Here is a 14592-nt window from a genome sequence, read left to right on the forward strand (position 1 = left end):
ATGATGGTCATAACAGCTAAAATTCCAGGAAAAATTAGTATTGTTTTCACATATAATTGGGATTAAAGAAACTACAGGTAAATATTATTAACAGAAGTACCTGATCCGAGAAATTTTATCAGTCCCTGTGATTGTGTGTTCAAAGATAGCACCCAAAGAATATTAAATTATTATTTCTACATTCTATTTATTTTTTGTTATTGCAACTTAAAAACTTTTTTTTTGTTTCTTTTTTTTATCATATTTAATTTCATCTACCAATATTTCAAATGAGAGGATTCGTTGTCTGGGTTTTTTGCACGGGGGTTAATGTCCAAGGATTTTTTTAAACAGGGGGTTATTGTTCGGGGTGTTATTGATGGCCAAAAATGACAAATATTTAAGAAAAGTATACTGTAGCAGAATTTGGTAAAGAAATTGTCTTGCAATTAGATTTCAAGACTTATTGGAATAGTTTACTGTGCATGTTTGAAAGATTTTTTCAGTTCAGATATTATGTACAGAAATCTTTCATTGATTTAGATTCAAGTATTGATTTCTGTGAGATGAATTTAATTTATTATATGTGGCAATATCTACACTAGTGCCTATAAAGTTAGCGGTAGATGTGGTATGCTGCAAAGCCAAGAAAGTATGGTTAAAAAGGAAATAAGATTTTTTTGAAGATGAGTGAATAAAGAGAGGAGATAAACCTGTCACTTGTTTATGACTATCTCAGTAAAATAGCACACCATCCAGCATAGAAACTAAAAGGGCATTTTCTGGAGCTAATCAAATATGTATATGTACCAAAATTAGATCCAGAACAATAACATTATTGATTATGTTTCTTAACAGCTCACTTTATTTGAACAGGTACTGTGGATGCTTAAACTTAACTAAAATTTGCTGTATCAATATGTTTGTTTATGTGTGTGTGTAATTTTTTTTGTCTGAATGTTTATTATTGTACAGGAAAAATATCCAAGACACTGTCAAACTGAATTCCTTCTATGATTCTTGTAGGGAAAACAAAGTATCCATGCCATCTATTGATGGACCATCTATTAAAAGGTCTGGAGACGTATAATTGATTCTCTGTAGTGCACATTCCATTATTTTTTAATAAGTGAATTTTCATATAATGGGACCATTGTCTAGTGTTGGCTTCTGAAGACGAGTCTTGTGACTTCATAGAGGTCAGGAAAATAATGATAATGAACTCAAATAACATAACTATGCTTGCTTGCTTGCTTGGTAAGTGTTAATGTTCTGACAACAATCCAAAATACATATTTTTTCAATGTAGTTGAGCAGCTTTAACTAAAAGTTTCAGTAATTATATTCATTAATAATAATATAAAATTAATGGATTTAGAGATTTCATTTATTACATTGTGATTTAACTAGTACCTATTATCTGAATAGCTCAAGCAGTCTCAATTTTAAGGGGAGACATAATAGATAACTTCTTGTAAATAAAATATCTCTATAATTGTATTTGGTAGCTTGGTTGGCAAAGAAATTAGCATTACCACTCTCCAAACTAAAGGACATGAACAGATACCACCATGGCATTAACATTTGTGAGATAATTTTCATTTCCTGGTATGGGGATCCCCATTCTATTTATCAAAAGCTTTAAAAAAAAAAGTTTGTTTCAATTTCAGGGCTCAAGAATACCCAGCCCTCACTCTACCCACAGTTCTAATGGACTATAATTGGTTTACAATTTTTTATGGGTGAAAATTCAACAGAGACTTATATGGGAACAGAGGTGGATGAAATGGAGGTTCTAGGGATATTGCAGAATCTCAATGTGAATAGTTGTAGGATTGTGGGATTAGATGGGACATCGGCTCACATTTTTCAGAAATGTGCAAGGGAACTGGCAATGCCCTCTGACTAGGCTCTTTGATAACTGATAACTGATGTGGCTTGATGGATATCAATCCCGTGGATTCCGATCCCTTCATCGCTATGAAATAGACTTATATTAAAGGTTAGCGAGCACCTGGCTCACCCTATTTAGGGCTGTATGAAGACACCTGAACCAATAAGCAGAGCTGCTTTCGGGCACTTATGTTTCCACCTATCGTGTTCGTCATAGTTAGATGACTCTTGAATGAGTTGATTGGGATGAACAGCTGCTTTGGCAAAATAAGCAGTGGCAACATTATGGAGAAACGTGAAAATATCTGGAATATCGGCATCGCAATGTAAGAGAGCATTTCTGACAAACCACAGAGCGTTGAAAATCATACGGAGGCACTTGTTTTGAATAACTTGTAGCTTTTTGATGTTGGTGGGGGAAGTGTGACCCCAGGCCCGTGATCCGTAAGTTAACGATGGTCTGATAATTGTTTTGTAGATCCGTAGTTTGTTTTCAGTGCTGACTTGACTTCTTCGATTGAGGAGAGAACAGAGTTGCACAATTGCAGAGTTTGCTTTTTTGCATGCATAAACTATGTGGGAGTTAAAGTTTAAACGGTTATCAAGTTGAATGCCTAGATATTTGGTGCTAGATCTCCATGGGATGGCTGTGTTAAAAAGTTTAACTTCTCCAAAGTGAGATGCTTGTCTTCTTGTGAAGAGAATGGCAGTGCTTTTATCGGCATTTACAGATATTCTCCATTTTCTGAACCAGTTTTCTAAATTTGTTGCTGCAGTTTGTAAGCGCTGTGTAGCTATATTCGGCCTGAGAGATCTGCTAAGAATTGCCATATCATCCGTATAACTAGCTATAGTGATTAGTGATGTGCTAGGAACATCAGAAACAAAGATGTTAAAAAGCAGCGGTGAGAGCAGCGAGCCTTGAGGGACACCAGCAGTGATTTTTTTCAGTGAGATCGAATTCCGCACAACTTGACCTGGATTTTACGGTCCTTTAGAAAGGAGTCCATAATTTTAGTAAGGTAAAGAGGGATGTTGGCTGAAATTAATTTATAGATGAGACCTTTGTGCCACACCTTATCGAAAGCTTTTGCAACATCTAAAAAGATAGCTCCTGTGTATTGTTTCCAGTTAAAGCCTGTAGGGATGAATTCTGTTAGTCTGTGAATTTGCTGTGTAGTGCTATGTCCGGTACGGAAACCAAATTGTTCTTTCGGAATTATGTTGTTTTTATTCACCTCCTCATTAAGTCGGTTGAGAATGACTCTTTCTGCGATTTTTCCCAGGTACGATAAAAGACTGAGAGGTCTATAGCTCTGTGGCATTTGAGGTGCCGTACCAGGCTTGAGAATAAGGAATATATCAGCTTGTTTCCATCGTGAGGGGAAATAATTTAATCTCAGCATTGCATTAATAATGGCTACTAAATGCATGACAGCTTTGTATGGGAGGGCTTTAATTGTTTTGTTGGTAATTTCATCTGGACCAGGGGCTTTTTTGTTGTTAAGCTTCCTAATGATTGAATAGACCTCTTTAGGCAAGGTGGATATTTTCATGGCTACAAGGTTGCCGAAGTGTGGAACGTATTCGATGGTGTATTTTCTCTATGAAGACCAAATCCGCATGCGCATAATTAGGACGGCACTGAAGTTGAAGAGCATCAGTGAGAGCGTCTGCTTTTTCATCATCTCTGTAAACAAGGCCTCTTTCTCCGTGAATGGGCTGGATGTTAGAGCGAAATTGACTAAATTTCCACAGAGAATTATCTTCAGTTTTGAGAGAACAGAGTTTTCTTTCCCATTGCTGGTTCCTGTGATCTTTTAATGCATAACGGACTAGGTTGGACGCTCTATTTAGTTCTCGAAGGTCTTGCGGAGATAGCGTGTTGTGATAGCGGCGTCTGAGTCTATTTTTGTTTCTGAAGCAAGGATTTCTTCAGGAAGTAAGTTTACTTGAGGAAATAGAACAAGCTGCAGATAAGCCAGAATGGATTTTACATTCAAGATTGCTGACTGCCACGTCAATTTCTTCACGGGAGGAAATAGTAGGTACTGAGTCTATGATAGTATTAATTTTAGCCTTGAATTTTGCAAAGTTAGTGTGGGATTGGCTGGGAATGAACTCAGGATCCCCTCCTAAACTTAAAAGTACCGGATTGTGATCTGAGCTGAGCTCGTCAACCACTTGAAGTTGGAATTGATGAGAAATGTTGTTAAATATAGCAATATCCAAACCGTCAGGTCTGCCGGTCACTCCGTGATGTGTTGGCTCGATCGGGCCTGCAATAACAATGTTTCTCTTCAAGGCAAAATTGTAGAGGATCATTCCGTTGTTGTTAAAACTCTTGCTGTTCCATAAAGGATGCTTGGAATTGAGATCTCCTGCTACAATTATTGCTTCATTTGTATCTAGTAGCTGAGAGAGATCAGAGGGGGAGGTTTGACGGGGGGGGGGGGGGGGGGGGTTGTATACAGAATAAATCTTTAAGCTGCCTGCATTGTTGGTATGCATTTCTATGCCTGTCTCCTCGAGGTTAGATGTATTAGTCTTCTTAATCTCATTATAGTGGATGTTTCTTCTGACAAAGATGGCAGTGCCTCCACCTCTGGCATTGAGTCTGTCATTTCTAAGTAACAAGTAGTTTCTGAGTTTGGGATTATCACAGGGACATTAGGTGAGTCTCGTTAATGAGGAGAATTTTGTTGTTGAGACCATTTACATTCCAGAATACTATCTGCATAGAATTTGATGTTGAAGCTGGATTAGTCATTAATCATGGAGAAGATGACTTGAGTATTCCTAAGGAATTTGTTGGTGTCAGCTTGACTTGGATTTGTTTTGCTAAAGGCCATTAGCATCTCCCCTAGTGAGGCAGCGAGAATTGCTGAGGAGTTTACCCCCCCCCCCCCCCACCCCCCCCCCCCCCCACCCCCCCCCCCCCCCACCCCCCCCCCCCCCCACCCCCCCCCCCCCCCACCCCCCCCCCCCCCCACCCCCCCCCCCCCCCACCCCCCCCCCCCCCCACCCCCCCCCCCCCCCACCCCCCCCCCCCCCCACCCCCCCCCCCCCCCACCCCCCCCCCCCCCCACCCCCCCCCCCCCCCACCCCCCCCCCCCCCCACCCCCCCCCCCCCCCACCCCCCCCCCCCCCCACCCCCCCCCCCCCCCACCCCCCCCCCCCCCCACCCCCCCCCCCCCCCACCCCCCCCCCCCCCCACCCCCCCCCCCCCCCACCCCCCCCCCCCCCCACCCCCCCCCCCCCCCACCCCCCCCCCCCCCCACCCCCCCCCCCCCCCACCCCCCCCCCCCCCCACCCCCCCCCCCCCCCACCCCCCCCCCCCCCCACCCCCCCCCCCCCCCACCCCCCCCCCCCCCCACCCCCCCCCCCCCCCACCACAGTTGTTAGTGATTTGTCTGTTAATAGGTTCAAGGAGAGGTATGATAGATTGTGTGGATAATTTGGGTCTCTCGCAATGAGTCTTCGGACTCCATGGAGATGCTCGTACAATAATAATAATAAAATGGTCGTAAAACTATCTTGATGGAACATCAGGAAAGAAAGACTTTTTTGCTTGTTCCTAATTCTTTCTTAAGAAAAAGGATTCTAAAAAAGTTATTTACTAGTATTTTAGTAAATTAGTAACTTACATTAATGAATTACTCTGTCTATTATATGGATAAGGCTATAAATTTGAAATTACCAATATTTAAAATATATCGATACTCACTCAGTTTCAGAGGATTATGTTTACATGTAAGGTACCACATGTAAAAAACATTTTTTGTACGTTCTGGCATATCTTGTATATCACCACGAAAGAATCGACTTACATAAGCTTGGCTCATTCTTGTCATTTCAGCTATCATTGTTTGTTTAATGTTGTAAGCCATAACAAAGTTGCGAATCTCTGACAAAACAGCAGCATCACCTTTCCTATATACACATAAATTGTGTCACAAAGTTTTTCTACAAAGATTAATATTTCATGATATAAGAAAAAAAATAATTCAGTAAATAGAAATGCTTTCTCAATGTATTTTGATGTACAAATTAAAGAATGAAACAAAATAATAATCAGTAGACTGATATGAAAAATCACATACATATTTAATCTTTAATATAATTAAATCAATATAATAATTAAATATAATAATTTAATTTTAATATTCATTTTTATTTATATTTAAGTTTTAATATTTATCCTCTAAGAAGAATGATAGATTGAACACACTTATCTACTATAACAGAAGCATTCAAACTATATATGCAGACCACTTTCATTTTCTTCATTTTTTTTTTCATTAAAATTTTTTTTTTATAAATAATTATCACAAGTATTTTTTTAAATCAATTCTACACATATAAAGGATGAAAAAACTAAAACAGTGCTATGTATTTGAACATGTGATTAGGAAGAAAGAAGAAATTTGTTGATGTGTTTCTTGAACAGCTGAATGTCGTAGTCCTTGAAGAAAAACAGTATGACAAAATTGTTCCGAAGAACAGAGGTATATGGAATAAAAGAGGAAAGGCAAAAATTGGTTTGATAAATTTTTACATGTTTAGAAAAGTGAAAGAATGGTGGTGGGCCACTTTGGTAGAGCAGCACCCATGAAAATACCTATAGAAAAGACAATGCAGAAACAGTGTGTGTAAAAGATTGGAGATGGTCTGTATGTGTGTGTATGAGAGAGAGAGGCATCATCTCTTAAGCTCTCTTTTGGATAGCATCGAGCATTTTTAGGGTGGTTTATAGTTAAAAACCCTAAATGTGAGAGCAGTATTCTAAGGATCAGCAGATTTTGAATTTATATAGTATTAAGAGTTATAGAGCTAAAACATAATATCTAATGGAAGAGGATAAAAAAGTTTTTTGGAGAATGAGGAAGATACTGTTGCGATGTATTTTGCCAGGAAAAGCAAAAGGTGTAAGCAATTAGTCCAAGAAAAGAAATCTGGTTTTGACTAGAAATCTGAATATTATCAAAAGTTAAATGAGAGAGTTGATAGTCAAGTGAGACCTTTCTTATGAGAAATATCATATCACAATATATCCAAAATTCTTTACATCTGCCTTAGAGGAAACTTTTCATAAACTGAATTGGAAGAAATGAAGAATTAACAAAATATTCGGACTCATCTGTGTTTTGTTAATGATACAATTCTCTTGGCAGAAGATCTAGAACTCAAGGGAATTACTTCAAGTGCTCAGTGAGATTGGGTTGAAGATAAATTTAAACAAAATGAAAGTAATGATGATGATAATAACATAACACCAAAAAGAATTATACAGGAAGGTGGAGAAGGATGTAGATGTTAATCAAATATTTATTTGATTCATTATAAAAATCAAAGATATATTGAAAGGCAATATTCCAAATTAGGTTGAAAAGGAAAGGCTTTGGCCAATGTGTCTTACCTGTAATTAAATATGCCACAAAATCTGGAATTTAACTAAAAATATGGTTCACAAAAATCCAGAGAACAAAATGGAAAGGATATATGCCTGACTTAGAGACATCTTTCCATCTGACTAGGACAAGAACAGGCATATAGGACATTATGAAATACATCATGTACATTCAAAATAGAGATAGGTTGGAAGCACATTGAAAGATATAAAATGGAGAAAGATGACAGTAGGAAAAGAGGAAGAAATGGCAAGACGAAACTTAGAATTGCAAAGTTTCGTCTTGCTGAAACTTAGCAATTGAAACTGAAAAGAGAATGGAATGTAGAAAACTGAGGGAGACATCTGCCCAGCACTGAACTGATCTAGGTTAAAAAAAAAGAAGAAAATTCTTATTCATTTTGTTCCTTTGGTGATGTGAACCATGCTGTTAAACTTGTAATTAATGCAAGAAGATATCAAAAACAAGTATTTTTAGTTGTCATTAGCTAACAATGCTATACTATTTCTCACTTTTATACATTTTTGGTAAGTTTTGTACTTATTTTTTTGAATGACAAGCCAAGTCTTGAAAAGCTGGAAATCTATAGCACATTCAACAGTGCGAGTGACACACACTGTTTTGAGATTAGACAATTACAAAACTCTGGTCTAGAAGCCAGACAATATTTTTTGAAGCCAAGTACAGGCCTCCAATAAAATAAACATGGTGATTTCTGGCCAGACAATGAAAATCATCTTCCATCTGAGGTTTAGTGTTCAATATATGAAAGAGTATTAATCAATTTGAAGACAGTGCCTCTTTCAAGATTATATGCAAAATTTCAATATTTTTCATAACTTATTTCACTTCTAATAAATGTCATTGCAGTTACATGAAAAGTGATGGTAGTGGGAGGGAAGAGTGTAATGAACTTGGGTTTCCTTTGTAGTTGTATGCTAATTCATGGAAGGATTCTATGCTAGTCTTCATAAAAGACACCACTGGAACTGTGGCTGCAGCCACTTTGAGAGGTTGCTTACCATTCAGAATGGCTGATGTTTGCTGATTTTATGATGCTTAAAGAATATTTAAATATTTAATGCTTATTAGTATTAAAAGTTTTGTAAGCAGATATCCCATCATTCTTTGAAAGTTTTCCAAGCATTAAGTGATATGCTTAAAAAACCAGGTTTTGTAAGCATATCACTTGAGTTCAGTGATATGTTATAACTGGTTGGCTGAATCTGTTTGTCAGAAAGTTTGTCTTTTGCAAGTGGAAAACCAAAGTGATCTCTGCATGAAATAGTTAACTCAGCACTGAGTGAAAAGTCCTAGAAAACATTCTTCCTATTCTTTTACAAACAACCATTCAAAAAAAAAAAAAAAAAAAAAGGAATGTACTATGCTTTTTATTGTACAGCAGAGGTAATAGAAAATTGCATGAGATAAATAATCTGAAAAGTATTAGGCACACGTTTTAATTACAGACCATATCCAGTTGCAGCCAAGGTATTGAGGAAGCTTTTCATTTTAAATTGGTTAGGAAGGAATACAGGAATGAGTTGACGTACATAGGATTCTCTATGATAAAGATAAGCACAGGTTTGTGAAGGATAGGTCTTGTTTTAGTCATTTATTTACCTTTTATGATAAGGTGATGAATGTGTTTGATAAGTAGATTCATATACAGTGATGTTCTTTCACTTGGCAACAACATTTGACAAATCACCATGTAATAGACTGGTGTACAAACTGCAGAAAATGAGAATGGATAATAGACAGACTGGTTGAATGGATTGGCTCTTTGAATGATACCAGCAGGTTATTGAGGTTTAGTTGTGTGTGATAGAACACTGTCCCAAAAAAGAAGGGGGGGGGGAGTAACCAGTCATGTGCAAGCAGGATTCTGCTCTTTGACATCCCCTGCTGTTTAACTTATTTGTTAAGGATATTTCATGTGGATTGACTGGGATCTTCAGCTGTTTGCAAATGATGTCAAGTTAGGAAGAATTATGAGAAGTATTGCTGATATCTAATTCCCTTCAAGAAGATTTGAAGAGACTTTCATTTTGGACAAATGAATAAGGTTATATATAGTCTTAATGTTAATAAGTGGAAGGTTTGCACCTTGGAGTGCAGAGATATAAGGGTATACTGAACTGTGCTGTAGAAAGTGGATGAAAAATGGAATCCAGGAAAGATGAATGACAGTGGACTGAGGTTTAGTAGGCATATTACAAGTGTTGAAAAGACTAAACATTACATTGCTGCTGTTATAGCAGCACAATGCAGTCTTTGCTGCACTTTCAATGGGCCTTCTAAACATTTGCCCACTGTCAACCATCATTTCCAGATCTTAAATCAGCATAAAGCACAGGTCAGACCACAACTGAACTACTGTGATCAAATTTGGTCACCTAGTTTTAACTGTGATGTGAAAACATTGGAGAGGATTGAGAGACAACTGATCAAAGTAACATCAGGACTCTGGAATGACAGTTATTAAAAGATATTGAAGGAAAGTAAATTGCAGAGTTTTGGTGAACACGTGATAGAACCATTTAAGTTAGTGAAGGGATTTATCAGATTAATAATGAGGGGATTATACAAAAAAAGTGGAAGGTGAAAGGAGAGGAACAAGAGGCAATGTATTACGTTGCCACTTCATGGAATATTTGTTCTGAGCCTCGTATATGGCCTGTTAGCGTGCCTTCTTGTGACCTGGGATCTAAAGCTCCCTCGGATCACGAACTCTAACAAATTTCTTTGTTCTGCACAAGTTAGAGTCACCCCTTGAATGTCGTGGGGGCCCTTCCTGAATCCAACATTTATCTTACTTGACCCAAGTCAGGTAGAACGGTGTACGGATTCAGGGATTTGGCAGTCATGCCCTCTCCTAGCCTTACTAAATTTATTTAGATACTCTTCCCCTTTTATCACAGTTCGTGTGTTGGTGAGTGGCAATGTCGTTCTCAAACACAATTCAGTGACCAGGATTTAACAAGAAACACAAAATTTAATTTTAACAAGATTAGGACACATAGAACATAAATCATTCAATTAGTTAATTGTTATTTCAAACTTTAAATGCTCTACATGGTAATACATGACAATTTCAAATAGGACAAGATTGCTATTTTCTAAGAATGTTATAGATATAAGCATATAATATTAATTATCTGAACATGGATCTCTGGAGATATCGCTAAAGTGACACATATATGCACGATGTGAAGATCACATGACATGGGTCTTTGGACTACCAGTCCAAGATCTCTATAAGTTCCACTACCGACAAATAGTCTCAGCTTCCTTTGCTAATGAAAGGTCCTAGCTGCTTCCCCCTTCACCATTTAACATATTTTAGATATAGCAAAGCTTTACATTACCATTTGATGCAGCATATAGTCGCACTTCGTCACCACGTGCAAACCCTGGTTGGACTTTACTCACTTTGTGGAGCACTCTCCCTTTTGGATCAATGCACACTGGAACTTTGCTTTTGGTGGAAATTTTTTGCCATGCATCTCCAGGACTTATGAACCCTTCTAGAGGGACATCGCGCTTGAGGTTCCACTTGGTCCTGAGCTTCTTCATCGGTCTGTACTTAGAGGTTTTCGTCAGACTTCATCCGACCGACCGTCCGCAGTGGCACGCCTTTGTTCTACGGCCCTGCTTCCTGCCCTCTGTGCTTCAATCACATCCTCTTTATTTTTTCCTCCCTCCTGTTTCATGTTCCCTCTACTCTCTCTTTTTTTTTTCTGACCACCAACTCCTATTGTACTGTAGCTTTCAGTCACGGTCGTTTCGATGATGTTGCACTTGAATGCATGAGAGAGCTCCTCCCAGAGAATTGTCCATGTTTGTCTCTTTTTTGCAAACCTTGCTTGTAAGGATCACTAATGAGTTTGCCAAGGTCATGACCTCGGGGCCCTTAGTCACCACTGAAGTATGCACTGTTTCACACAGCCTATTGTTAGATCGTAATTTCTTCTCAATCACGTTTTATTGTCTTATAACTCTCTCTCTCGTTAGTATTTAACTGGTTGTAGGCTGATATATCAATCCACAATGAAGAAAATTTATATTATACTGCGCCACTCCATATTCTGAATTGCAAGAGCAACTTAGATAAATCAACCTTCAACTGTACTAGGTTATCATAAGCTGATTTTAGGCCGAAGTTTTTATTTTCATTACATAGGATTCCTGCTGAGATTCGTATTATTTTAATGAGCGGTGCAATGAAACAATCAGGCAAATACAAGATTCAATTCAAACAAAATTATTTAATGCAGTGTCACATAAATTACATCATAACACAGCATTCCAACAGGGACATTACAATTAAACGAATACAGAACTCTCATTAAGATTCTAGTATACCACTCAGCTGAGCTCAAACTTTATAATTAAGGATTATATTTAACAGATCTTATCCTTCTTGTTACAGAGAACTTCTATCAACTTTACTCTGATCAAGGTTATATTTCAAAACATTTAAATATCAAATCAGTTCAAGATATTCAGAATGAATGCAACTCATGAACCATCAGACACTCATTTGTACTTCTCTAAGCTCAGTCAATCAATTTTAGTTCTTGTAAGTTCAAGATTCCTAAATTACAACAACTATGCTTCTCAGTATTCTCATTCAGTCAATGAACACCTAATTCAATAATATAGCATTTATCACTTGAAGAGGGAAAAGTCTTAGCACATTACACATTAAATCTTGACCCACTGAATACAGCAACTAGGAACAATATACTATCGGCAGAATTAATTTTCGTTACTTCTCACTAAGTATAGCAAAGGTAATCTTACCAGGATATAGCTTCATCACATCATAGGGAGATCGAACAACATTTTTAAAGTCCTTGCTGACTTTTACTTTGTAATAACACAGACTTAAAAGAATCTTCCACATCCGCGACTGATTTATAGACTCGGGAGAATATAACCTTTATGCACTTGGATTAAATTATCTACCAATTTCTTCTTTTTTTTTTTTTTTTTACGTATTATCTTATTTCCTGCACTATTCCACTGTTAGGCATTAGGAAGTTTTGGTATAAATCCAACTCAGAAAAAGGTAAGTTAAATTACCAAGCGATTCCTGGTCCTTTAAATTCCGTTTTCGGCACGTTAAAATTCCATTCCAGTCTCCAGCTACTGTTCTCTATACTTCCCTACTCTATTCTCTTTTTTACTTTCGTTTTCGTATCCACTCCTTCCTTTTTCCCACCAGTAACTGGTTCTCACCGGTTTAGCTCACATCAAACTTGTTTTTCCCTTGGTAAATAGTAGTTCATGCTCCAACACGTGCTAGGAGAAATTTGCATGTTTTCTCACAACAACCAATCAAATGATATCACAAAGAATCTTCTGGATATATTAAAATTACATACATTACAGTTATAATATTATTAAAGTAATAAAAAAAATAAAATAAATGACACTTTAATACAGAACTTTTTCATATCTATAATATATATTAAAATTACATAAATAAAATTAACTAACAAAACTCAAAAGGATTACATGAATAACATTTTATAAGCAAGAGACTAACAAAATAAATTTAAATAAATCCTGCTTATGATATAGTAGGTTATGTTAATTATGAATGAAGTATTATTAATTAAAAATATCTTCATTCACAATATAACACTATTCTTGGGTTGGTCATCAAATATGTCGACTACAAATTCATATATCCCTTTTCCTTGATATATCACATACAAAATAACCTACAGTGTTTTTCCCCTCTTTGGGTAAACAGATATGCACTCGTTTAATATTTACAAGATACACTTTACCCCTCCCCCTTCTTTTTATTTATACAATTTGCACCAGCAGTACAGGTATCTTTTGATTTAGACTCTGTTCCTGTTGGATCATGAATGAAAGTCTGTCTAGTAACTGCAGGCCTCATTCACGATCCAACAAAGCTCCCCCCCCCCAAAATTTTTCTTTCACAAAAAGAAATTTTTTTTTTTTTTTCCCCCTAGAGAGTTAGCAACAGCTTCTCCTCTCTCTGGGAATTGTTCTCCCATTTTGTCTGGGTCTCAGCATGTATCTTGACACGGGATTTTGTGATCCCCCCTTTCACCTGATCTCCTTGGTTCACTTTGGTCCCCCCTCGACAGAGCTCATCTTCGCGGTTCATTTCTGGGGTCTCTCTGTGTCTCGTGTGGCAGGGGGAATATTCATCAGGAAGATTCTCTTCTTCCTCTCCCTTATAATTTCCTTGTTGGAGTGATTGTGAATTGTAATGGGGCAAGTTTTTCCTATTCTTGTACTTATTCCCACCCTTCGGTCTACCTTTTGTTCCCCAGATGCTTTCCAACGAGTCGCCGATGCAGACTAATCTCTCAGATCTACACTTGTAAAGCTTCAGGCGATCAAAATGGACAGTGATGACTTTTCCTCGACAGTTGGTCTCCTTAATTCTAAACATCACAGGGGTTATCCTCTTGATTATCTCAAAGAGCCCAGCTGCACCCCTACCAAATTTCCCCCCTTTTCTCCTTCCTTTGAAGCTCTGTTCCATCAGAACTAAGTTTCCTTCTCTGAGATCCTTGGTATTCCTTAGCTTGTTTGCGTATTGTCTGGCATGGTGGGAACACCTGTCACTAAACTCTGCTACTAACTCATAGGCCAGTTTGTTGTCTCTGATAAGGTTGTTGAGGTATTCATCAATATCGGGGAAACCGGTCTCTGCCTTGGAAGCTCTGAAATCATTGGGAAACAGGGGTTCAAAGCCATAAAGCAGTACTGTGGGGGCCTCCCTAGTGGCTGCGTGTAGGGCTGTCCTACAGGCAAAGAGGGTGTGGGGAAGATGAGTATCCCACTCTGAGATCTGTCCTTCTGCCAGTTTTGCTAAAGTGAGCTTCAGAGTGCGGTTCATCCTCTCGCACATCCCATTCGCCTGAGGATGATATGGGGTGGTGAATAGTTTCTTTATCCCCCAATGATTTGCATAATTGTAGGATCACCTCGGCATTGAAGTTCGTGCCTTGATCTGATAACAGGGTTTAAGGCATTCCATATCTAGAGGATATCATTTTGAAGAGCTTATTTGCCACAGCTTTTGCCATCTGGTCTCTCATGGCCATGGTCTCGGGAACCTAGAGAACATGTCTATTATGACTAGGATGTATTTGTTTCCTTTTGAGGTGGTGGGGGAGCGGTCCCACAATGTCCATGGCCACGGCCTGAAAGGGGTGCGAGGGGAGAGGGAACGGCTGGATGGGAGCCTTACCCGTGATGGGGGACTTATGTTGACATAAATGACATGAGGACACTTATGCCTCCACATCAT

General features: G+C 38.2%; 1 protein-coding gene across 6 annotated transcripts in view; it reads right to left on the bottom strand.

Annotated features, from left to right (window-relative positions):
• Nucleotides 1-14592, bottom strand: part of LOC150107393 (homeobox-containing protein 1-like) — a 194725-nt gene that overhangs the window by 90888 nt on the left and 89245 nt on the right. For all 6 annotated transcript variants that reach the window (XM_090391256.1, XM_090391255.1, XM_090391259.1 and 3 more), the window contains one exon: nucleotides 5600-5805. In XM_090391256.1, the coding sequence (XP_090247382.1) occupies nucleotides 5600-5805 (206 nt within the window). The remainder of the gene's footprint in view (nucleotides 1-5599; nucleotides 5806-14592) is intronic.

This window comes from Typopeltis vanoorti, chromosome 4, assembly GCF_054136105.1.
Source record: "Typopeltis vanoorti isolate ZY-2024b chromosome 4, IOZ_Tvanoo_1.0, whole genome shotgun sequence".
Taxonomy (NCBI): Eukaryota; Metazoa; Arthropoda; class Arachnida; order Uropygi; family Thelyphonidae; genus Typopeltis; species Typopeltis vanoorti.